This window comes from Notechis scutatus, chromosome 1 (assembly GCF_049901735.1).
Source record: "Notechis scutatus isolate UNSWTSFEM ecotype Mainland chromosome 1, rNotScu1.2, whole genome shotgun sequence".
NCBI classification, from domain to species: domain Eukaryota; kingdom Metazoa; phylum Chordata; class Lepidosauria; order Squamata; family Elapidae; genus Notechis; species Notechis scutatus.
The window spans coordinates 238,274,405-238,301,425 of record NC_142009.1 but is presented as its reverse complement, the minus strand read 5'-3'; the positions used below and the strand labels follow the sequence as shown (position 1 = coordinate 238,301,425).

Here is a 27,021-nt window from a genome sequence, read left to right as displayed (position 1 = left end):
AAGCTATTATCTTGTAAGCAAGTGACAAACCAAATAAATAAAATAAAATAAAATAAAAATATTTAACATTTGCAGATAAACTTGTAAATGTAATAAATCTTAGTTCTTCCAAACTCTGCACTTTATGATTTTAAGCAGTGCCATTATATCTTTATTAACAAAAAATACTTGGGACCAAATGAAAACATTCTAGAGACTGACACTATTCTATCTATTCTTGATAACTAAGCTTAGTTTGTAACTTAAATCCTCTTACCACACATCACCAAACTCATAGAAAACTTCACCAGGGAGTATGGTGGTTCCTTTGTAATAGCAGGGACATTTGTTAGCAGGCACACATGTTTCAGAATCATCCATGTAAGTTCCATGTTCACATGTGCAGCCATCAACTGGGACAAATTTGATGTTGCAGGTAATATCAGGTTCACTCAGTGATCGGCAAGTAGGTTGACAAGAGCTAATTTCATAGCTATAATTCAGGGATTTGGGACAGGTAGTATATTTGACTTGAAAGAAGAAAAAGAAATAACAGTTATTTATATTGTATAGACTACCTGTTGATCTCAAGTCTCTGATAAAGCTAAAAGAGAAGAATATAACACACAACACACACAGAGCCACATCTGTGTTGAAAGCAGAAGAAAGGAACTAAGATCCATTTAGAACAACGTTTAGTGTTTTGCATTTATTTATTTACAGTTCAACACCAGTCATAAGAAAATATATTACATACTGCAGACTTAAATAGATAATCATGAAAAGTTATGAGAAAAGCCTGAAACAATTTATACTGTATGAAATGCAACAAAAATATCTTTAAGCCATAGCTATTTGCAATCTCTATTCCCTTTTAGCACTGGTTACCTAGTTGGGTAATAAAACGTCTACATGAAAACAACCAAGTCAGAAAGCACCAAGGACCCCCCAGTGCTAAGAATATTGCAGCCTTCTTGGAAATACCTAGAAATTAGCAATCTAAAATGAAAGCAGTAACACTACTTTTTGGGGAGGGTTGAAAAAAATTGGGACCAAATGAAAGCATTCAAGAGATTGGCACTATTCTGTATATTCTGAGTTTGTAACTTGAATCCTCTTACCATACAATGCCAAACTCTTCCTTAAGAAGAAAAATAAGGTTGATTTGGCATAGTGTGGTTGTGTTCTTCTAGCAATATGCACATGTATCACATGTGTTGTGAAAGAATCCATTGCATATTCAATGGTGAATAGATCTTAGAACACCAATTATCAGAAGATGTTTCATAGTTTAGTATCACAGTACAAAAAAATCCCTCTTTTAAAAAATCTATTAAGCACAGATTTGTCTACTACTCTAGATACATACATAATACTTCATATATCCAGGTTCCAGATAAATTAATTCAGAGGGAGAGGACTTTAAAGCTCAGCAACAAATAGACAACCAATGAAAATAGAAAATCATCTTATGTATGCTTTCCAAGCATGCAGCCTTGTAGTTTGGCTGCTGCAAATTAATAGTAATTTCTAGATGCTTTTAAAAATCATCTTTGTATGGAGCACATCCCAGACTATCTAGGATGAATATAAGGAAGGTATAAATGTCCATCAGAAATTCATCATTTCATAGAAATGCCAGCAAGAGATGGAGATTAGCATTAACATTATATTCAAAAGTCCATTCCTTGGCAGCATTGCTAGAAAAATTTATCACAGACTAGAATTTCTTGCTGAATGGTTTTATCAGATTACTCACAACAAGCGTTGGTTCTCCATCCTACAAGTTCAATTCCTTTGGCTCTGCATGCTCTGACATAGGAAGAGAGGGCAGCACACATGCACTTCTCACTTATCTTACAAGCGCAGGAATCATACATACAGTTCTAGAAAAGGGAAGCATATTCTTAATCAAATAATAGTTTCCATGCCATTTCTTGTTATGAGGTTGACTCAGCCTTCCATCCTTCCAAGGTCAGTAAAATGAGGACACAGATTGTTGGGGACAACATGGTGACACTGTAAGCCTCTTAGAGAGTGCTGTAAAGCTCTATGGAGTGGTAGAGAAGTCTAAGTGCTGTTGCTACTGCTATCCTACCACTAAATTGAAATTCCACTCAAGTAGTACATTGAGTTGGGTGTGCAAGGCTTTGTTAGTAGAGTGTTTTAATGTGCTTTCACATCATTTTGGCAATATAACACATGACATTGAAAATCCAGCTCTGTGGGTGAAATTCAGTCTGTTTTTCTTCAGGAAGATCCATTGGTGGTGGTGGTGGTGGGAAGTTTATATAAGTTTCTGCAATAACAGCCTACTGAAATTGACTAGATTCTGGCCAAAAATAACATTTGCTCGCCCCTCCCCTAAAGGATGATCCTTACTTCCCACTATTGTTAATGTCTTTCCAGGCAATATTCTTAATTAAAATGATCATAGTACCGTATGATAAGCCTTTGGATTCACTATGGGGTGGCATTTAGCAAAAGGTCCTTCACCATCAGTCAGAAGTCCGCACCAATGACGGGCATATTTTTCTAAAAAGAGAAGTAATACATCCATATCCTTTGGACTATTTCTATAGAGATACATGGCACATTTAATCACAGATTACATGTCTAGCTTCAATGTTCACATTATTAGCATGCTAATGCAGACAACTCAGAGGTGGTATTCAGCAGGTTCTGACCAGTTCTGGAGAACTGATAGAGGAAATTTTGAGTAGTTCGAAGAACCAGCAAATCCCACCTCTGACTGGAGATTTTACAGTATCCTTCCCCTGCCACGCCCACCAAGCCATGCCCACAGAACCGGTAGTAAAAAAAGTTGAATCCCACCATTGGGACAATTATACTTAGATCTGAAAAAGAGTGAAACAAACTTGAGTCCATTTATCTCATACACCTATTCTCTCTCAAACTCTGCTTGTAAGATCTTAATTTGCACATGTTTTGATTTTTCACTCTTGTTGTCAATGCATTACTTTTACTCCCCACTCCCATTTGTAATATTTCTATTGAGTTTTCCCTTAACAACTATGTAGAAGAAATTGAGAAGAATTGTTTTAAAGAATATTTTGCAGTAATTCTGCCCACCATTTTCAGTGCTCACGGTACAAGGGTCGTTAAAATGCTGTTTAATGTTGTCACAGGCAGCTTCAGTTTTCCAGGTATTAGCAAATGCAATTGCTGTTCCTTCTATCAATCCATTTAGGGTTTTGAAGTCATCCCTCTGGTTATGGTTAAAGTTGCCACAGAGGCCTTTAAAAGAAATTTTATAATTTGAATGATGGCAAAATAACAAAATGGATGCTTTGAACCTAGGAAAGGCATAGAATTTTGAAATATTTCTTACCACACATTCTCCCTTGGAAAGATGGATCCAGATAAATGTACAACTGTAGCAAAGGTTTAAGCTGGACCACGATCTGAAGGCCAAAATTTGTTTCCAGAACGATGAAGGAATGTGAAGGCTGGAAGATTGTTACATTAGCTATGGAGAAAGAATAAATGCCATTCTGAATAAATCAGCAATTGCAGTTCTTCAAGAGAGGAGGAGCTAAATTTTGGGTAGTCATTTGCTACCACCACATTGGTGAATTGGGAATATGGTACAGGGCTTGATTACAAAAAAAAAAAAAAAAAAAAACCACCAAAGAAAAACCCCAGTGTAATTACTTTTACCATGTGTTCAATGATATGATGCACACAGCATATTTCACTGAACTAGTTAAGGGTCTAGCATGTTGTTTTACATGGTTGCCTTTACTCTTTGTCTCCCACCTATAAACTGGCTAGAAACAAAGCCAGCATTAAACATCCTTTTTCTAGTTATTAGTTCTTTTTTTAGTTTTGGCTATGGTAATAACACTTAGCAATAACACTTAGACTTATATACCGCTTCATAATGCTTTATAGACCTCTCTAAGTGTTTTACAGAGTCAGCATCTTGCCCCTAACAATCTGGCTCCTCATTTCACCCACCTCAGAAGGATGGAAGGCTGAGTCAACCTTGAGCCTGGTGGGATTTGAACTGCCAAATTGCAGGCAGTCGGCAGTCAGCAGAAGTAGCCTGCACTACTGCACTCTAATCACTGCGCGACCATTTAAGATTTAAAACTCTTCCTTCTGCACAGCCAGATATTTCTAATGAGCTACATACCTACTGAGATAGGCAGCTGAGCAGACATCCCATTAACAATTATTTTGCCTCGATGGTTGATTGCAGCATACTGGGGAGTAAAAATAAAGAAGAAATAATCAATAGGGTCATGATCTTAGAAACGGATAAATAGAAATATGATCTATCTATCTATCTATCTATCTATCTATCTATCTATCTATCTATCTTTCATGAAAAAATCCACCCTTTGTGTGGATAGGCTGGTCATTCAGTAAAGGCCATCATACACAGAAAGGGTAGAGCATGTCAAAACTCTGCAACAATGAACTGATCTGGAGATAAACATCTAAAGAAATAAGTCTGAGCTATGTTCACTGGGTGTTTGTGATTCAAAGGCATTAATATCTAACTCTCTCCTATCCTTTCATTACAGTAGAGAGAAGACACAGCTTACAACTTCTGGAAAGGTGTACAGGGCAGGATTTATAAAACAGCTATCATCTATCCTATCAAATGCAAATTCATCCTCACATGAACAATTCTTTAGGTCATCTACTGTGATATTTCCTATGTTCTTCCAAAGTATCTTTCAACAGTGCATGTAGGCTTTTACAGGGTGACAGAAACTATTGGAAGCCGTTTTTCCCTTTCTTGAAGGAGAATGTGAGCAGGATTGAGCAATGTCCAATTCCTCACAGTGTTTTATTTTGTTTTTCTCAAGAGTATGTTAACAGCTACATATTAATGGTATTCATATACTGTACATATAAATGTGGATATGTTTGTAAGTATAAATGAATTATATGGGAAGGGAGGAAAAGAAGGTAGAAGGAAAGGTAAGAAGGGAGAGACATTACAAGTGCTAAGTCAAATTCTCACCTCTCATCAATTCATATTTAGATAAACTGTTTAATTTAATTTGGTTTAGTTGTTGACAGGAATTTAACTGAACTGTTACTTAAGAAGAAAAGGAAATTAAAGTGCTGTAATCCAAAGTTTCAAAGCTCCTTCATTTTACTTCTAGCAATGAAATTCTTGTTTAAATATAGAAAAAGAAGTGAATTCTGCTTATTAGATATTCATTATTTTGTCAGCAAATGGTATTTTTTAGATTAGTAGACAAGCCTAATGATACATGCAGATTCTGAACTCAATGGCACCTGAGCCATTTTGATGCATTACGGTACTTACAGTTTCTCCTCTATTGATGGTAAGAGCCACCATTTTTAAGCAAGTCTCAGACTCTGCAAAGCCACATGGCCCAAGATCTCCAAGAACAGTAAAGGTTTCTTCTTCACAAATCTGGGGGAGAAAGATCAGGAAAAATAATAATCACACAACAGATAGATTTCAAGGATGCTACTTTAAAAATATTTTGGGATAATTTCTATAGTAATTTGGTTGACTTTGCAAAGAAAGGGAACCAACCTTATTAGAAGAGAGAAGTGAAGAGCCAGATTAAGAGCATTTTCTGAATTGTTCAGTCTCTTCCTAGCTAGGTTAATTTTGTTTTCATTATCAAACCACTTTATTGAGCAGCATTCTATCTGCTTTTTTGATTACACTAATATAGTAATTGACTTAATCAGTTTTAAATGGTTATCATTTACATCTCCTGGAAAGAAAACAATAGCTTGGTGAAGTTCTTCTCCATCACCCAAGAGTTCCTCTTTTTAATGTACAAATGTAATAGAAAGCTACCATTTTATAAGGAAAAAAGCAAGATATAAATAAAATCTAGAAACAGAAACTGGATAAACTGTGTGATTTAATATTTATAGCAATGGATTGACATCAGGAACAATAAATGTAATTTTATAATTCCAGAAACAAAGCTCAGGTTTAGGTTGTGTACCTAAAGACATTTTTGCTAATGTGAAATCTTAGATGACTTGCCTTAGTTAGAATATAATTACACTTTCCATGGAAATTATACCACACTTCATCATAGGTGGAGATATGCGATCCTCCTTCTATTGAGCAAATACCACGACAAGGAAGTTCTGTGCAATTCCACTCACCACCACTGCAGACACTGGAGGAAAGAGAATCTAAAATTAGGGATTTAACTTTGAAGAAAAAGTACCTTACTTGTATTATTTTGCTATGGCATCAGTTAAATTCCCATTTTGAACATGTAACTATAGATGCTTAGTTTGATTGAGTATCTTACAATTCAAAAGCTATGGTAGGCATGATTTATGATCAGAGCTTCATTTCCCGGAAATTAATAGAATGCAGGAAGTGTTTACACATAGGTTTATTTATTTATGCTGTCAGACCAAATAATATCAAACATTAATGTGAAACTATACACTAAAATATTAAAGAGAAAAATATATAGCTTATCTTCCAGCATGGAATGATATGACAGTGCTTAATGTTTTCTTATTGCAACCACGATTGAAAAACATTTTGCACTTCTTTTTGAGATTTCTGAATGTTTATCGGCTAGTAAAAAAGATGTGCTATCTTCCACTATACATTTGGAACAATTACCAGAAGAGGTAATAGCTGCAAATGTGAGAAAGCCTTTTTCTCTGATATTGCAAAGTCACAGTGAACAATACCTGCAAAAAGTAGTATTACATTTTCTTTTCTCCTAAAGAGTTTAGCAATATATTCATTAGTTAACTGCTGTTCTTTAGTTACCCAGCTAGCTTCAAAAATCCAGCAGAATCTTCCTTTTGAATGAATCTGAAGGATAGATTAATAGCCAGTCATAATATATGCAATCTGAGAGGTTAAATGGAAGTATGGACTTTAGATCAGAGCCCAAAATCAGGAATTACAAATAAAAATTATTGACAACATAGATGAAAATTAGATTCCTGCACAAAAGATTGGTCAAATGTACCAAAAGATAGTAATTACCAGGAACGGCATGGAGCTGAATATGTCATCCCTGGAGCGTAGGATTCTCCATTATAAATGCAGGAACATTGCTCAAAGGGGATGCAGGCATTGCCATTGATGTCATCCAGAACAGTTCCTATGGGGGAAAATAAATTATAATGGATTTTCAACATGTGCCAGAACAGTTTCATTTCATTTTCATTGAAATTCTTCTATACCAATTTTTTAAGAAAGTACTGAAGGGAATTGTATATAGTAGACAATACTATTTTAATACTGTTAATACTATTTTAATACTGTTAATACTGGCAGGATAGTCCAGTATATATACTTAGCACTATATCCTCTCATTTCCCTCCTCCCTCAGTAAAGGAATAATTTATGCTGAAGATAGCAGCTCACCAGGTGGACAAAAGCAGCCGTCTATGCAGTGATCTTCACAGACATGTGATCTTTCAGAATTAGTACAAGTATTTGCACAAGGTGATCCACATTCTTGATAGTGCATACCCGAAGGGCATGATATTGCTGAAATAAGAACAGTAAGACCAGGTCAGTTCTCCACACAGCATGCTGGGCATAAAATAAGCCTGACAGAGAGTCATTATCAGTAATATGAATCACGTTCTTCATTAGACTTGCAACATGCCATAATTTGAAGACATCCAGGATAACAGGACAATTGTATCTTAATCATCATCATCATCATCATCATCATCATCATCATCATCATCATCATCATCATATCCCAACCAAAATCAATAAATAGCAAAAATTCACATAGTGGTCGCTCATACTACAAAAACTCTGCGGAAGAGCTTGGTTTTCAGCATCATTTGAATTGCTTGATGCTGCCATGGAAAAATAGCCCCTCAGTGTTTCAGTCCCCCTTACTGTATGGGGAGAACCTATATAGTTTCTCTTGGTACATTCAATCCAGCCTGAAGAATAGAATTCTGAGAATATGTAAGTGCCAAAAATATAGGTCTTAATACAGCAAAACTAGCACTTCAATTTGTGCTTGAAAGCCACTTGCTACTTGAAGCCAATGCAGGGGTCACAGCACAGGTAAAATGCTTCTTGGGGACATGTGTCAGGTAACAGGTAGGCCACTGTATTTTATAAACTATCAGCACTTGGATAGTCTCCTGAGGTGTCCCCAAGTAGAACATATTGCAGTAATACAGGATGCAACTCTAAGTAGCAACTGCCGTTCATAATTAACTGTTTTGAATGAAATCCATTATGTTTTCAGAAATCATTTTTAAACTAAAGTGGTTACTCACAGCACATCCTACCACCTGTCTCTTGTTTTTTGCATATATTTCATGTTCTTTATTTATGAATGCTTGCCAATCTAGCCAAATAGTTTATAATTTATATAAATCCATTATTATTTTTTGATGGACACGCACATAGAGAAGATATCTCTGTGGATTTTTCTCTCCTTTTCCTTTGATGCTTCGTTGTTCAAGACTTCTTGAAAGCAGAAATGGTATAAGTGAGAACATGATTCCTCAGTGATTGATAACCCAGTTCAGCTGTTTCTCATTTTAGCTGAATAACTGAGCAGAAAAAGCACAGCTTGTCACACACAAGCACACATCCAATTGTTCATCCAGTTCCTTTCTTCATCTCATTGCTTAAAGAATAGGGCTAATATGTTTTAATATTTTTAAAGAATGATTATGTTTGTAATCTTTGTGACTTTCCCAGTTCCTTTCAACTGTGTTTGTCTGGGAAGGTAAGACTTGCATCTTCTCTGATCCTTCAAGCTGTTCATAACTCTAAAACTAGTACAGAGATCTTTTAAAATAAAATAATCTTTTATTTGTAATGTAATATTTATTCATTGTTTTCTGTTGCAAGTAGAAATCTATTAACTCGTATATTTTCAACCTTCCAAATTTCATAGTTTCTTGTTTTGGCAGCACTCTTTCATTTCCATACTTTCAACTAGAAAAAGAATCTGAATCAAGAATCCTGATGAAGTCTAGAACAGGGGAGTCAAACTGGCAGCCTGCGGGCTAGATGTGTCATGTGCAGGCCACGCCCACCCCAGGGAAAAAACTTCATGAAACGTCACATGACAGCAACATGACACCACAAGTTTGACACCCATAGTCTAGCTAGAGGGAGAGATTAGAGTCAAATTACTTTGGTCACTTGTTTATACTTACGGCATAGTTCTAGACTTCTCCAGTTTTGAGGTTGGCCACCCGCATGAGCACATTGTCGAGAGTATTCAGTGAAAGTTTCACAGAGGCAGGAGGATTTTTCAACTTCATTACAGAGACACATGTCATGTACACAAGCATCAATGTAGCTATTCACATTGACAATATCATTACATTCAATAAATGCAGAACCAGTTAGTATTTTCCGACAAATATCCTAGATGGAAAAACAAAAGGCAAAAGATTTTATGAAACAATTTCTTTCTAAAATGGGGGCTTTCCCTTAAAAAAAACACAGCCCTCATTTTTCATGCTTGTATTAGATATTAGATTAGATATTTTACATAGTAACGTAAGCCCTTCCTCCAAAGTTAGATTCCAACCTAAAATGTCAGACCCCAAACCAAGATCAATACTTCATAATTCTTCCAAGCTGAATTCTTTATGTATGTTTCATACATAGGTAAAATCTTGCCAGACTGAGCAATCTACTAATCTGCATCTACAATATACTCTGAGAACTATTAAAGCAGAGCTGTCTTCACTCTCTTCTTCTCATTCATAACATCTAGACTGAGTTTGCCTCTTATTCCTTTGGAATGTATCCTTACCCTCTTGGAAATTCAGATCCTCTCTACCTTCCATCACACAATATTATAATAATATAGCTGTGGGGTGGACTGAGAGAGAATCAATTGTTTTTAATGAAATGGCAACTAGTACATATTAAATGTAAGATTCTAGAATCCTTTTGCAAATTAGAAAAATGCAAAGCAGAAGAACAAGAAAGAACATTCTCACATATTCATCAGTGCAATTCTTCTGAGGAGGTGGTATAGGATCCTCACAATCTTCTGTTGGATCATTCACCTTCCATTGATTCCCAAACTGGAAGTCTGTTATGGGGGTATCTTCAAAAAATAAAGTCATAATAGAGATTTGTATGCTAGTAGTACCTCTGTCTAAGATTTCCTTTCAGAAATGCCATTTAAAATTAGCTATGAAAGTTGATCAAGATCTAAAGGTCTGTATGGCTTCCAGAAAAGCACAATTAATCTAAATTCAATCCCATTAAATTAAAGAGCTCTTTCTTGTTTGTAGCACCTCAACTTTCATACATAAGAGAGAATATTAGTTAGTTAGTTTACTTTATTGTCATTACACTTCATACAACAAACTTAAATGCCATCTTCAGTGTACATTACAACTATAAAAATAAAACAAAAACATACATCTTTCACATTCTATACAATTGAATTGAAAACCCCTGATATTGCATTACCGTTTCACTATAAAGTAGAATTCAATATAGTTACTGCCCTGGGATAGAAGCTGTTTTTCAGCCTATTTGTCCTTGTTTTTATTATCCTGTACAGTCTGCCAGATAGTAATATTTCAAAAAAAGGGTGCCCAGAATGAGATGGATTTTAAGAATGTTTTGAACTTTCTCAAGGCAGCGGGAGTGTATAAAGCCCTTCCAAAGAGGGGAGAGGGCAACCAATGATCCTCTGGGCAATGATGTTAAACCCTCTGGAGTGCTGTCCTATCTGCCACTGTGCAATTGGCAAACCATACATAGGTGCAAGTCAAAATACTCTGTATAGTGTAATGGTAAAAGGTCACCAGCAGTTTTTCATTCAGTTGTTGTTTCCTGATATAAATTTTTCATATGAAATTATATTGATGTAGACCTCTCAGAATCTGTCTCTACATAAAGTATGAGGTGATTTAATAAGGGGAGATGGGAAAAATGAAGAGACACTCCCGAGTTAAGATTAATTCCTGGTAATTACATAGACATTGTGCAGTTTTTCTTGACACCACTATAGAAGTACTTTGCCACTGAATAATATAGGAATTCTTTTTGTTTTTGTTTAACTTTTCAGTACAAGTTATGACCCTGATATTGTGGTTAAAAAGGAAAAAGCATCTTGTTTTAGTCCCAAATGTCATACAGTTGCATCTTTCAAACTTAAAATAATAAAATATCTACATATCATTTTGTAATAATAAATGATTTGATATTCTTAAGTCAGAGAACAAGGTGATTAAAATACTAATTCTAAATTTGAGAACATTTAAAGTTTGAGAACTTCTTTGATTTGGTTAATATGCAACCTAATACTCATCCAAGACATAAAAAGTGAAGTATGACAGGTATGAAGCAAAATTACCAGGTTGTTAATACTAATGATCAAAATATTGAGGAAAAAAGGTTTTTCTGCTATTCTACTTTATTGAAAAATCAGGATTAAGAAAAAGTAGAGTATTCTTCTGTAGCATTCATTGTGTAAAGAGGGATAAACTGTGATAAAAAAATTCAATAAGCTTTTTTATATATACTTACTCTCAAAATAAAATTCTTTGTATTTTGAAATGCCATTAAAATCTCCACAAAGTCCACAGGTACTATTGGCATATTTTTTATCAAGTTCCAGCTGAAATTACATTTGAGAAGGTTGATAACATGTAGTAGATTAACTCTCCCTAATAAATATTAGAAATTCAAGACAATGCTTGCACTAGATAAACCAAAATAGTGTGTATCAAAGTTACGTTTCAACGATCCAAAGTGAATTTATTGGATAGAAAATTGGGGTTTCCTTTGTGAGTCACAGGCTCAATATTATTCATAACAACCTCATTTTCATTGTACCAGTCCTAACAAAAGCAATCCCCATGTTTCCCTTATCATTTCTGTCCTTTTGAGGGAAACATCCCCAAACCCCAAATTTTCCAAATAAGATGAAATTAATAAATTACCACACAATAAAATTTGAGATTACAGACTTGTGTATATACAAAATATATAATCTAAATGTGCTTTTATCTTTAAAAATTGAAATCAAATGTCAGGTGTAGAAACATGCTTGGTAGCTTAGTTCAGTATGAAATAAATAAAGGACCATTATCTAGGATCATTAATGGCAACAAGAACATTTGAAAGAACATTCCTTGTCTTTATAGCTAACTGAGAAGTTTAAAGGAGGAACAAGTATTACTTTGGTTTGTGTTTCTACTCATTGTCTTATTTTATTGCATTTATATACTACTTTTTCTCTGAGAACTCAAGGTGTTATATAGAGGATCATTCTTTAAGCTTATCCTATAAGAACAATTTGTAAGATAGATCAACCAGAAAGGAAGAATGATTGCCTCGGCCATGTTTCAATGGAGATTAAACCCAGGACTCCCCAACTGAAGTCTTAATTTAATTATTATATTACCTTGGTTTGCTAATTGATTAATTCTTAATTTGAGCCATCTCTTTGCTTGATACATTAAATTTGAACTTAGATGTAGAGTTATCATTCCAGCTTAGCCATCTCTTTTCATTATTACCCCATTTGAATCAGGGTGGGCTTCGAAAAATTCAGTAATGGATTCTCTGGTGGGCATGACCTAGTCAGACTCCTGCACCATGGCGGGGATGGGGTGTTTTCGCCCTCCCTGGGCTCCGGAGGCCCTCCAGAGGCTGGAACTTCCAGGAGGCCCATTTTTCACCCTCCCCAAGCCTCTGCACAGGCTCTGCACTTACCTCGCATCCAAAATGGGCGGTGTGAAGACTCCTGGGAGGGGTGGGGTGAGGTAGGTGGGGGACAGCCAGGGGTGGGATTTGGCAGTTTGCCAAAGCAGCTATAATGTTAACTACAGGTTCTCCCGAACCCATAGCAGCCCACCCCTGATTTGAAAGATGAAATGAAGCTCCCTCAGGCAGCAAGGGAGAACATTTCAGTATGTAACTGCCATTTCTGAGAGGAAATCCTTGCAAATAAACTTGACTTTTGAATTTTAGTCATCATATCTGTATTGAGAGGGATGATTTGTGACGTATGTGGTTGTAATGTGTGGCCTTATTTATGCATCATAAGCAAAGCCTTGCCACAGTAAGCAGCTAGTGTTGTTTTCAATGGTTGTACAATATGATTATTGGCCACTTGGCTATGGCTTTTAACACTATTGGGAATTCTGAATCAAACATAAAGATAGCTTAACTTCAGTTGTCTCTCTGTGTCTCTCTATTTGGGAAGTGAGCTCTAAAAGCGAGAGTGATCAGAAATCACAGAATGCAGAAAGTGTATAGGCATAGAATATTTTGAAAGAAGCTGGCATCTGAAACTAAATTCCATCCATCCATCTCTATTTTGTTTCAGCTCACATTTATCAGTTCTGCATCATTATATACTTACCATTAGACTGTCTTCTTTATTCCACATGAGGGTTAAGCCAATTTTACTTTCCATTTTAATATAGTTGAAAAAGTTCTCTATTTCAAATCCAGGTCCATTGTAAGGTAACTGGATCCTGATCAGAATGCATGAGAAATACAGAGTGTCATTTATGTCACAATATTTGTACAAGCCCCCCCCTTTTTTTTTGCCTGGAATTTTAGGGATGCAGTATTTACTCAAGGTTCCTTTTTTTGGGGGGGGAAGGGGGTATTGGTGTCTTGATGATGTTTTATCTTATAGTTAATATAAAAGATATGGGCAAAACAGGCAAATAGTAGTTCGAATAGCCACCATTGTCTTTATATCTATTCACTAGTGCCAGATGGGCTCAATTTCTGTTCTACTTCCTACTTTCTAAACATACTTTTTCATATTACATTGAGTGCTCCTGACTATTTCCAATAGGTCATTGACTACTTTGAAGAGGCAGGAATGCCCCTTCAACTGAGTCACTACTTATTATGACCTGTAATATTTTTTAGAAGTATAGTTAATGTGAGTGCTATGATAATACTCAGCTATGAATGACTAAAGGTAAAGGTAAAGATTCCCCTCATGCATACATGTTAGTCATTTCCAGCTCTAGGGGGTGGTGTTCATCTCAGTTACAAAGCCGAAGAGCCAGCGCTGTCCAAAGACATCTCCATGGTCATGTGGCTGGCATGACTAAATGCCAAAGGTGCACAGAATGCTGCTACCTTCCCACCAAAGTGGTCCCTATTTTTCTACTTGCATTTTTACATGCTTTCGAACTGCTAGGTTCGAACAGGAGCTCATTCCGTTACATGGTGCTAGGTATTTGAACCGCCGAACCGCTGACCTTTCTGATTGACAAGCTCAGTGCCTTAGCCACTGAGCCATGGCATCCCCTTTATGAATGACTAGGAAAACAATAAAATAATGCAGTGACAGACTTAATAATAAACTCATGGAGAAACCTAACAAATTGAGGGAAGAAAAAAATAGTACGGCAATTAAAAAAGCTTCTGCCCTCAGCAGCTATTTCTAAAGTGAGTACAGGTAGCCCCTTGACTTACAGCCATTTTTTAGTATTCAAGGTGACCACAGCACTGAAAAAAAGTAACCTTTTTTCACACTTATGACCACTGCAGTATTCCCATGGCCATGTGATCAAAATTTGGATGCTTGGCAACTGGCATGTATTTATGACAGTTGCAGTTTCCCGAGGCCATGTGATCACCTTTGGCAATCTTCTGAGAAGCAAAGTCAAGGGGGAAGTCAGGTTCACTTTAATGACCACATGGGTCACTTAACAACTGCAGTGATTCATTTAACAAGTGTGGCAAGGAAGATCAAAAAAGGGGACAAAACTCACTCAACAACCACCTTGCTTAGCAATGGAAATTTTGGGATCAACTGTGGTTGTAAATTGAGGTCTACCTGTACACCACCAATTGCACGATTACAACATTCATTACACAGATAGCTTTAAAATCTGTAAGGTGGTAAGAAAGGATTATTCTGTAAAAAGGATTGCTTCTTATGCCTGCATATTTTCATACTTTACCTTTGTATATCAAAATTCAACTTTGTCTACACATGCACACATATACACACATGTATATACATCTTGTAAAGAATTAAGGAGAAATTTCCTAACAGTGAGAACAATTAACTAGTGGAACAGCTTGCCTCCAGAAACCGTGGGCATTACATCACGAGAGGTTTTTAAGAAGAGGCTGGATAGTCACTTGTCTGAGATAGTAAAGGTTCTGCTGCTTGAGCAGAGGGCTGGACTAGAAGATCTCCAAGATCCCTTCCAGCTTCTATTCTATTCTATTCTATTCTATTCTATTCTATTCTATTCTATTCCATTCCATTCCATTCCATTCCATTCTGTAGGGCTGTCCATGTGAAAGAAGGTGATTGACAATTGTTTTTACACAAAAGAAGGGGTGGGTGGGTAACTGACCAATGAAAGGCCATAGAGTTTGCAATTAGCATAAATACCTTGCAAACTTGCCTAGGTGTCTCAGTCTTGATAGGATTTTCTTAAATTAGCTTAAAACCAAACTTGTATGACCATTAAACACCGGACACAAGCATTTTAAATAGTAAATACAGATGTGCCTACAGGCTAGCTACTCCCCGTTAAGATTCTCCAAATGTTCCAACAATCAATTTCAATCAGCATAGTCAACAGGCAGGGACCTTCCTTAGTGAAGGTGAATGTAAAGAGGTAGCAAATACATGAAACCTAAACAAAACTTTCTATTCCTTTCCAAATCTATATAATACCACAGTAATTTGTTCTTGCCAACTCCTATTGATTAGAAGAACAGTTTCTGATGGATAATTTCTTCTAGCCATTATCTAGCCTCTTAAGATGGTCACATAGCTATCAACTCACCTAAGGATTGCAACCCTTCCTATATTTAAAACCCACAAAAGGAAAAATAAAGGTAATCTGATGAGATGATGTAAGTATTTGGACTTCTTTTCTTCCACATGTATGCTGCACATAACTTCTTACCATGATGTTCTGCTTGTTTCTTTACTCATGTTCCAAAAATTAGAAGGAACAGAAACTGGTCTGAAAAATCTAACTTGTCTTCATCATGCATGTTTGAAATAATGCCACTTAGGATGTCCTCAAATCATGTACTCATTTGCAAGTGTTTTGACATTACAAACATCTGCATCTTCAGGAATGTTTGGTGATAGTTGTCAATACTAACCATGATGATGACATAATGCGCATATGTGTTATCACAATACATCTTCTGCCCTTTTGCATTTATGGTCTAGTGTTGTATGCAAATATGTAAAGGCTGAGTTTGTGTCACAGTCCATGATTTTCCCTTCTCTTATCCCTCTTTTGTGGATGCCTATGTCTGTAGACGATACTTCCACATGAAAATTTTGAGAAATACAGAATTCAGAGTATGTTGTGGATTCTAGATGAGAATCTCCACAAAGCATACTGTTCAGCATGCAGAACTAAGGACTTACCGTTTGTCGTTTACCAAAATGTTATCCTTTTCCATTTTAAAATTTGTCCCAGCCAGAATCACGGCAATATAGCTAATTGTGGAGGTGTTCCCTACTATTTGGCGTCTAATTTGTATATTGAAGTCCTCAAATGTTTCAGCGCAATGGGAAGCAAATATGTAATTGCAGGCTCCAGGAAAATTATAAATGTCACCATCAAATGTCTTGAAGTGAAAGGAACCCCATGTGCTGCAGATCTGTCCGTTATGAGCGGAGTGAAAGGCTGTGAAAATCCAAGAGGATGTAAATAATTAATACAAACATATTAATACATACACCGTTATTACATTTTGTTTGGGGTGGATAAATAGAGGGGCATAGAGCATAAACATTTAGACAGGGAAGAGCTTTGCAGCATTTGGCTCCTTCTCCATTTTGCTCTGGTGATTTCTTCTTTCGTGTTCTTGACTTAGAAATGGAGTAATAGTAGTTCTGGATTTTCTCTAGGCCTGGGTCCCCTACTCTAATGTCTTCCCAAGTGTGATGAAGACCAACATATCTGCTATCATGGTAAAGAAAGTTCTTCTAGAGGAAAACCAGCCTGGAGGAAGCTGGATAATTGTGGAGCAATCATGAAGCAAATCCACAAGATTACTGCCTCATTCCCGTGTATCAACTGGAGTAAACCATAATTAGATACTTACTAACATGAGTTTGCTAAAGTGCAAACAAGCAAGATCAGCAGTAGTAAAAGAAGCCTTGTGTCTTTAGCAGGCTACAACAGGCAGCAGATTTCTCTGCATCATAATAGGTTTAAAACTAGTTGCAAAGATCTGTAAATACAACTAAGCAGATTGCTATTGTTGTGGAAATAAGATCAGAATGTTGCTGGAAGGGACCTTGGAGGTCTTCTAATCCGATCCTAGTCCAACTCCCGGCCCAAGCAGGAGACCCTATACCATTTCAAACAGGTGGCTATCTTGTGTTTTCCTAAAAATCTCCAGTGATGGAGCACCTACAACTTCTGAAGGCAAGCTGTTCCACTGGTTAATTGTCCTCACTGTTAGGAAGTTTCTCCTTAGTTCCAGATTGTTATCTCCTTGATTAGTTTCTATCCATTGTTTCGTCTCTTGCCTTCTGATGCTTTGGAAAATAAGTTGACCCCCTTTTCTCTGTGGTGGCCCCTCAAATACTGGAATACTGTTATCATGTCACCCCAGTCCTTCTTTTCTCCAGACTAGCTACATCCTGCAATCTTTCTCCATATGCTTTTGTCTCCGGGCCTTTCATTATCATAGTTGCTTCTCTTTGCAATTTCTTCCAAATTCTCAACACCTTCTTTTGTAATATAGTTACCAAAACTGACTCATATTTATGATGGTTGCATTGTCCCAGGGTCATGTGATCATCTTGTGCAACCTTCTAACAAGCAAAGTCAACAGGGAAACCAAATTCATTTAACAACCATGTTATTACTTCAACAACTACAGTGATTCACTTAACAAATGTGGCAAGAAAAGTGGTAAAATGGGGCAAAAGTCACAACAGATTTCTCACTTAGCAACATAAATTTTGGGTTCACTTGTGGTTATAAGTCAAGGACTACCTATATTAGATGCTTTATTAACATTGCTGGCTTTGTAACTAAAACTCATAGATACAAGAACATTTCATTTTAGTCACTTACATGATATAACAGCAATTTTTTTCAATGGTGGGATGATGGTAACTCTTTCAGGTACATCTTCTACACTTGAAGCTACAGAAAAAAAGAAGAACACGTGGTTGTTTGTGTGCACACATACAGCAGAAGCAGTCAAACAAGAGCCTCAATGGGTGAAACAATAATAACATTATGTCATATGAATGAGCAGAGCTTGATTTTTTCATTATTTTTTCCTTTTTTAGTTGCGTGACTAAATTCAGTTTATGCCTCCTTTATTTGGTTTTCCTGCTAAAGTTGAACACGTGCATCTCTTTTATTTATGATTTAATGATATATTTCAGTGGTTTCAATACAGGTGGTCACATATTCACAAAAGGGTTGTCAAGACCCACCTCCCATTTGCTCATCTCTGCCCCATTCTTCCATCATGTACCCTCAAGATATACTGGCTTTTTAGACCCAATTTTAGTGATTCCCCATATATTTATGTGGAAGCTATCTGTGGGAGAAAGTTCCACATAAAATATAGAAAAATAGGACATTTTGAAAAGATTGCAGAGATTCTTGAGATCCTCCAACTTGGATTAATTGATATAGTATAACATCTAACTAAAATGAAGAAATATTTTACATGGGCATAATCTAACACAAGTTATGCCCTTAATAATCTTGTTTGTCTGAATGGGAAAAATGATATTTTTGAGCACTGCAAATAGTAGAATCAAGGATTAAGGTTGCAAATTAATGGCAATCAATGTAGCTGATTAAAAATGAATAATTTCATTTGTTTCTGTTTTATATATTCAAAGGCTTTATAGATTGATGGTATAAGAGGATATGTGTTTCAATTCAGGGGAGAGGGGCAGTAACTATCAGATGCTTCATGGGATGGAGCAGAACAGGTCTCCTTAATGGTTCTTGAATGAGATGAATCCATATTACTCTAACAACCAAATGGAAAACATGTTAGTCTAAATTCAAATCAAAAACTTGATTCACATTCATTTGCTATTAAAAGGATTGTCTGTCATTTCTTAATATCAGCTTCAAAAAATAATAATACAGAAAACTGACTCTTTGTTCCTATCTGGTGGCAATCCAGGTTTTGTAATCCAGATAAAAGATGAAGTCAGATGCAAAGACATGGGTGTCTGAACACTGAGTCTCATTCCATCTCTCCATTTATATAATTAAGAAGAATGAATACTTTTTCCTTTTTCAACAATATTCACGTTTTGATAAGAGAATTAATCTCCAATACAACAATAAACTATACAGAATATACTGTATACTCATGTCTACAAAACTGCACAAGTTTTGTAGACATGAGATAAAGGGAAGCTGTTACTGTTATTGTTCTTCAAAGCTTAGTTATAGACTGCAAGGATTAATATTTTAATTAAAAATGAAATAGTTCAAGACCTTCTTCTTCAGCCAAAAATGCTTCACTCATTCCAATCTCTTCAAATAAGTAGCATAGTTCAAAAGGGATATTGTTATTTTTCTTTGAATGTTAAGTTTCCAAATTCCATATAGGCTATACAAATTAACGAAGGCACTGGGATAACTTAAAAAGTCTTTCTTTTGAAATCTTTCTAAACAAGAGACATCAGTAAACTTCATCACTACAAGCTAATTATTTTGATAAGAAATGTGTATTCAGAATGAAATAATGTTTGGAGGGAGGTTTATGCTTTTATAAGATTAGATTTAATCTTCAAAGCCTTCCTCATAGATATATCATTAAGCATGTTGTACTTCAGGCTGCATCAAATTAATGCTTCCTTCAATGAAGGTACATTAAATATTTAGTTTAAATAGTACTAACTGTTGGGGAAAGGAATTTGCTGAAATTGAAAAATCCGTATAATTTACAAATCAAATCACCTGTGTTTTTCAAAATCAATTTACTATATATTTGATTGCTTTTTATTTTTACAAATATATCACAAAAATGAGAGTTTTTTTTTACCTTTCTGTTGGATACAGCAGATCACTAGAATTACAGCCCATAATGGTATCTTGGGTCCTGTACCAAACCCCATCTTGAATGGAGCTTGGTAGCAACGTGTGTGCAGCCAGGCTCTGACCAGCAGGACAAAGTCACCTGAACTCCTAAACTCTTATATAGTGGGAGATTTGGACTATTTTTCCATGCAACTAACAAGGTGGAGCTGTGAGAGGTAAATAGAGGATGCTCTTCCATTTCCTTGATGGTTAAGCTAAGACTGTTTGCTTTTGGTGAGGTGTATTGTTTTTTGTCAAAGTTCCATCTAGTAAGGGAAATCAGAAATGAATCCTTCTTTGGAAAAAAAAAACAAAAAACGTTGAAGATCCTGGAGAAAAAAAAAAGTAAGTTCAAGGATCTTTTGAGCCAGAACATGGTTTTGTGGAAAACAGACTATTATTTAAGGTTCTGGATATTGCTAAGTATTGTTGTTAAGCATTGATTAAATGGGGAATATAGAAAAGAAGTAAGATTTCTATTATCTTGAGCCAACATCTCAGCACTGGGGGTGCTTGCTTGTACAGTATTCGGGACTGATGAGGCTTGAGACTTGAACTACCCAACTCATTTGATTTCTCCTAATATATCGCAGATAGAGGCACTGAGTAAGGATCACAACAGAAACGCCCTGCTGCAGTAGCCTTTCTATTCATCAGATTCAGACTGGTATCACTGTCTGAAAAAATAGTTTGATTAGATAGTGAAAAACAATATTTTACAATATTTTGCCAATAAAGGAGACTATTTGTAGCTCAGGGTTGAAGTGAGGGGTCCTTGGTGTTCTCTGAGCTTGCTTGTTTTCTTTCAAACATTTCATTATCCTAACTAGGTAACATCATCAGTGCTAGTCTGTGGGGGGGAAAAAGTTTGATTGAATAGTGAGAACCTAATAAATAAGAGTTGTTGGGAAATAGGCCTATTCCATAACTTGCTCTGTGGACACCATAGTAGACTGTTCTAAATTAATGGTGAAATGCATTTCTACTGCAAGTGATAAAACATGAGAGGAAACAGATACAGCACTACCATGCTTGAGAGTCTGGCAATGGTGGGGAGTTTTTACAGTTGCTTTGTAAAAGTGTACTTTTACAGAGTGGATTTTTGGCTACTGGCCATGGTTATTGACGGTTATCAATGTCTTATATGTGCATATATTTTTAACTTGTTTTCTATTGGATTATTGTTTCAGCTGTTGTAAGTTACCCAGAGTCACTAAATGAGATGAGCAGCCATACAAATTGAATAAACAAACAAATAGCAAATAAAGGGGACAATGGTTATGCTCAGACTGGAAGACAGTCTCTAAAACAATTCCATCGATGGAATGATAATGTGGAGCACACAGTTTTTCAGCATGACTGATGGAAAAGCTAAACTCCCTGTTGTTTTGATTTGAGGCCTCAACCCTGTTGAGGCTGATTTGCTTCTATTTGTTGGCACCCATATTACTAGCTAAGCTGCTATTTTGTCATGAATGTTCATTTATATTCTAAGTATTTAAAATAAATTAATCCAAATGACAATGGAGATAAACTGCAACGCCTGGCAGAAAAAAATGCCATAGATACCAAGAAGAGGGGGATTATCCTTACAGCTTTGTATACAGGTAGAATTTTCTGATTAACAAACATTTATTGTTGCACTAGAGAAGCATATAACAACCAGCTTTGCATATTGCCCTGGCTTTTAGTTTTAGCTATTTGTTTTCTTTACAGAAAGGAAAAGACCATGAGATTCACTATAATGAGAAATGGTAAAAGTGAGAACCTCTGCTACATATTCTACATGCTAATACCAAAGCAAAGTTAATAAGCAGAAAGAATACCCATAATTTGAGGACAAAGTTGTTTGAGAAGAAATGTATTTGATTAAATAGACAAGCACATAGTTACTCTAAAACTTTTGCACAGTTGTTTATTGGTGTGTTTTGAAAGGGTTTATTTTCAATTGTCTGTAAAATTATGTTCTTATCTGGAAATTCATTTCTAGAATGATTCTCCTCTCCTTCTGCTATCCTTCCCTTCCCATCTTTTAAATACTTATTTTTTTCCCCCTTAACATGTTGTTTTCAGAAACAACATGTAACATCGAGCAGTGTTGAGCTTCAGGATTTAGTGACAATGATCTATAATATATCAGATTTTCTGACCTTTCACCAGTGATTGTGGCTTGCACCTTCAAGAAATGTCAGGAAATATGTTGCATAGACCAGGGATCCCCAACCCGGGGTCGGGCGCTGGGCGCCTGTGCTTGCTGGGCCCGATCTTTATCCCCGGTGGCGCATGGAGCTCAACATCGCCGAAAGCGCTCTGAAAGCTTTTGGGAATGCTTCTACCGGAGCCCCTGGGGCTCTTTTAAAAAGCTTTTTACCAAAAAGTGGCGGCCCCCGAACCAGCGGTCGGAGGCTTTGCCCGGTGCCGGTCCGCGGACGGGTGGCCCCTGGCATGACCAAACTACTAAACCAGAAGCTCAACATAACCCAAAGGCTATGAAAGCCTACACCCGTATAACATATTACATTGCTTTCTCAATCTAGACTTCTCTACATAGGAAGAAAGAAGTACAGATTCCATTACTCCCAATTAGGATCTAACATAATGACTACACAATAGGAGACTTGGTTCAACATATATATGAAAGGCTCAGGACTGGCAAAACCTGAGGTATGATGATCAAACAGATTGAGATGCCTTAAAATGTATTTTGAACACTTTCTTCAGGGCATTTCTCAGATTATATAACTTTGGTTATATGTGTATTTTTGCTGTTGATATTCAGCAAATTGTAATAATGGTGAAAACTTCCACTAAACACATGTACAACAAAAATTATATGCCCTTCATTTAAAAATGAAGTAATGGTTTTATTATATTTGTTGCATTTCCTAGATAATTATTATCCTCATTTCATGTGCACCCCTTAATCTGATGTTTTTGTTTTTGTTTGAAATAATATCTTCTACAAATCTTTTTAAGGAGTAAAAGTTCCCAACAACCATTCAAATGCAGTTGTATTGTGTCATTGATCATCTTGTCCAGGACCTCAGTATTGTTGGTTAGGATATTGTTTAAAGCTAATTTATGATGTTTACAAGTCCAATTTTGGTCTGGGTAACATTTCTGGCTGGAAAAAGGAAGACAGAAAAATGAAAATAAAATAAAACTGAACAGTGGAAGGAAGGAAGGAAACATTGGAGAACCAACAAGAGATTTTAGCAGATCCCTGTAAGAAATCGTATTCATCATGAATTGAAAAAGGTCAATTATATCCATATTGCCCCACATATTTGTCAAAAGGATTAAATGAACACAATAGTCAGCTGCCACAGTATTTTCATCCTCTGATGTTGGATATTTTTTGCTCTGTCAACATGGATATTTAAACAATAAATATCCAGAGGAATGTTGCTGATAGAAAGGAGGAAATGCTTATTATTTGTAAGGAACTGATGAATGGCAAAATTCCCCTTCACACTTTCCTAATCCTATGATTAAAAATGATCTTGTAGGAGAATCTCATAGGGAAATAAATAAAAGTTGCTTGACGAAGTTGCTTGGCTTTTATCAACACTTTATGTGCACTTTATTTAGAATAAATCACTGTAATTGTAGATCTTTAAGAAGGACTGTATGGGGACAAGGAGGGGGGGAGACAATGAAAAGTCTTTTAGCAGAGCTGAAATCTATCCCAGTAGTTCCTTAAATAATTTGAAACCCCATGGTTACCAAATGATTAGGATAATTGTATAAAACTAGTTTTTTAAATAAACCCTTTTATTGAATTTTGGATATATAACCTTCTGAACACATAAAACACATGATAGTCATAATGGTCTGTCCAAATCCTCACTCTGTCCCACTGGGAAATAAATTAAGGCCATCTAAAATGTCGTAAAAGAGAGTAGGAAAGAAAAAGAATTCTCCAGAATTTTTCATTAGTTAATAAGCTATAGAAGGGAAAGAATAAGGAAGATACTGTATTCAAAGAGACTCTCCCAAGTGGTATAGAAAATTTAAACTATATATTACTAAAAGTATTTGGAGGTTATATTGCTTGTTCCAGCTGATTCAGGAAGCCACTGAACTTTCATTAAAGAGCATAATGTCAAATCAGGCTTATTAGAAGAAGATACATCCTTGAGATACCCTAATCCTAAATTATTCATGACTTAAAATCTAAATCTTCATTTAAGATCTAAAACAGAAGTCTGAGGAAATCTGTCTCAAATTATAACAGAATAACAGAGTTGGAAGGGACTTTGGAAGTCTTCTAGTCCAATCCTGCTCACACAGGAGACCTAACAGGTGTGCAGTCTTCTTAGATTCTTGGCTCCTGCAAAAGAAACAGGTGACAGCAGTAGACAAGGAGGCTCTGGGTAAAGCAATGTTTTTAGCTTTGGCAACTTTTAAGCTATGAGGACTTCAACTCCCAGCACAGGGGATTCTGGGAGTTGAAGTATGCACATTTTAAAATTAGCAAGGTTAAGAAAGACAGATCTAGGTTTTTATAAAGATGTTGACTATTGTATTGCTGCAGGATCTCACTCAGTACTTTTCTCCTGAAAACAGTGAAGGACTGGCCCGCGGTGCCTCTGCTTGTCCTCCTGGGCTCCATTTTCGTTGGTAGAGGGCTTCAGAACATCAAGCTGGCCACGCCTACCCTGGCCACGCCTACACCATCCACGCCCACTAGACCCCCCTGAGGTCAAATACAACCCTGATGCGGCCCTCAATGAAATCGAGTTTGAACCCCTGCTGTACCGAGTTCACTCAGTTTCATTTTTAAAAGAAAGGTAGTTATTTTTCAAAAAATATCTTGAAATTGGGAAGATTAGATTTGAAAACCTTCCATCACAGAAATCTATGTAGCAGAAAATGACATAAGATAAGCTTATAATAAGCTTTTTCCTGTGCAAAAAGTAACCCTAGATAAAATAGGTGCCACATTCTCTCACCATTCAAAACATTACCAAAGGCATATAGCTGTGTATACGTTTACAGTATATATGTAAATCACTAGCTAGTAGTAATAAATACATTTTTGTATTGTGTTTCTGCTTCTTTCCATGACTGGTCAGATGTAGACTATGGGGTAATGGGTGAGGGAGGATCTAGATGATCAGTCTAATTACCCCTAATTGTATCAATAAGATAGTGTGACATGGTTATGCGTGCTATTGGAAATCCATTGATCATGCAGTTGAGAACTGTATAAATAAAGTTCCTGCACTTAAGTCCCATCATTAATTTTATCTTCCTCTAACTATGCTGGGATTAGAGCTCCCAGTTTTTTCTCCAGAAACACCTGTAAGGGTATCAGGATTTCTTCTTTTCCTTTTTTAAAGGGCTAATTTAATGTTTCAGAAAGGAGTTGACACTTTTTTCCTCTCTGACATTTCCTACCAGAATTGCTTGTTTTCTTCTAAGGAAGCGTTTAATCACACTCTGCCACCCCCCCACCCCCCATTATCTCCAAAGGGACAATTTGAATGGAAAAACAACAACAACTTGCATTTGAATTTGCTGAATATGTAAATTGCCTTAATGACCCCCTCAATGAACAGGACTTGCAACAGCAGTCAGGTTTCATCACTAGATTTCAATTAAATTCCTTTTCCCTCATTTCTCCTCCAGCCTGACATGGTAAATTGAGATCCTTTTTCTCAGATCATAATGCTTTCTGTTGCATAAACCCTCAAGCTATTACATTGCATCTTGTCTCCATTTTACACCCCATTAAATACCATAATTTCTTTCTTCCTCTTTTTTTTAACACAACAGCACTGGTAACCCTGCAATTGATGGCCCCCAATGAAAAGCTCCACACCAAATTTCCTTATTGCTTTACCACCAGCCCCATCAAAATACCCCTTTCCACTTGTCTAAGGTGCATCTATTTGGCCAAGGTGCATCACTTTGAAAGAAATCTCAGGATCACTTAATCCACTGTAAATCTCAGTCTTTCAAGTTCAGTTGAGAAGCATGCCCTATTGCAGGGCTGTCAAATAAAGTTTAGCAAAGGGGGGGAAAGTCCTGATACGTCACATGATACCGTCATAACGCTGTGGGTTTGACATCCCTGCCCTATTGTTGACTCTTTTGTGTATATAGACCTTTTAATTCTTTTACAAAGTCAGGCATTGATCCTCTTGACTTATTGATTTTGCTAAAATGTTGTCTACATTTTTAGTCAAATGTGTCTTCCCTCCCGCTCAAGCAGTAAACTGCTTAAGAAACTCATAGTAAGGTTACATACCTTGTAGTCTAAATTATACTTAAGTTGATATCTAGCTAATATTAGTTCTAATCATGCCCTTTTCCCAAATTCTGGTGAAGGCCCTTCTTTCTGCTTCGACCATGAAAGAAACAAGATGTAAGGAATAAGAGCTAGAACAAAATTAAAACATAGAGCTCCCTGATTAAATATGCCAGGCTAGTGTCTTTTCTATGGGACATTTGTGGATTTAAAGCAGTCGGGAGTGACTTAATTTCCCCCCTTGCATCCTCATCTAGAGCGCCCGCGCAAGCCGCCACCAGACGCTCCTAACGGAAAAGGAACTTGTATAGGTTATTTTCTTGCTTTTATAAAGTACCTTCTGTTAGAAATTGTTTGTCTTGCTTTTGTTTTTTATTTTAAATTAGCATTTTTATTATTAATAATATTACTGGTATAATATTATTATTAATAATATTAATATAGTGGCGTAGGCTGGCATGGCTGGCATCAAAAGAGCAGTGATGAGTCTTTTTGCAACTGAGAGGTACCCTACAAAGAAAATGACAGTTGCAGCAGTCAGAAGAGTCAGAACAAAACAAAATTAGACTACAGCCTGAAAACTCATATTGTTAATTAAATAATAAGCCATATTCCTTAAAATGTACCCCATACACACACTTTATAAATTTACCTGGTGAAGGCCAAGTGGGGACTAGAAATATGTTGTGATTTGGAATCAATGTATCTTCTCTGACCTAAGGTTGCCCTGTTCCTGCCTTCTCCTATTGACATTGTTGAACTGTGTTCATTTTGGA

General features: G+C 36.3%; 1 protein-coding gene across 1 annotated transcript in view; it reads right to left on the bottom strand.

The window, feature by feature from the left end:
- The window catches only part of LOC113412532 (uncharacterized), a 71,566-nt gene extending 51,457 nt beyond the window's left edge, over positions 1–20,109 (bottom strand). The window contains exons 1-17 of the mRNA XM_026668245.2: positions 19,955–20,109; positions 18,004–18,075; positions 16,338–16,599; positions 13,323–13,437; positions 11,480–11,570; positions 9,934–10,043; positions 9,136–9,349; positions 7,358–7,483; positions 6,974–7,091; positions 5,996–6,134; positions 5,291–5,401; positions 4,139–4,208; positions 3,332–3,469; positions 3,073–3,237; positions 2,420–2,514; positions 1,739–1,865; positions 257–509 (exon numbers count right to left, since the gene is read on the bottom strand). Of these exons, the coding sequence (XP_026524030.2) occupies positions 257–509; positions 1,739–1,865; positions 2,420–2,514; positions 3,073–3,237; positions 3,332–3,469; positions 4,139–4,208; positions 5,291–5,401; positions 5,996–6,134; positions 6,974–7,091; positions 7,358–7,483; positions 9,136–9,349; positions 9,934–10,043; positions 11,480–11,570; positions 13,323–13,437; positions 16,338–16,599; positions 18,004–18,075; positions 19,955–20,027 (2,279 nt within the window). The 5' untranslated portion in view covers positions 20,028–20,109. The remainder of the gene's footprint in view (positions 1–256; positions 510–1,738; positions 1,866–2,419; positions 2,515–3,072; positions 3,238–3,331; positions 3,470–4,138; positions 4,209–5,290; positions 5,402–5,995; positions 6,135–6,973; positions 7,092–7,357; positions 7,484–9,135; positions 9,350–9,933; positions 10,044–11,479; positions 11,571–13,322; positions 13,438–16,337; positions 16,600–18,003; positions 18,076–19,954) is intronic.
- Between the last annotated feature and the right edge of the window lie 6,912 nt (positions 20,110–27,021).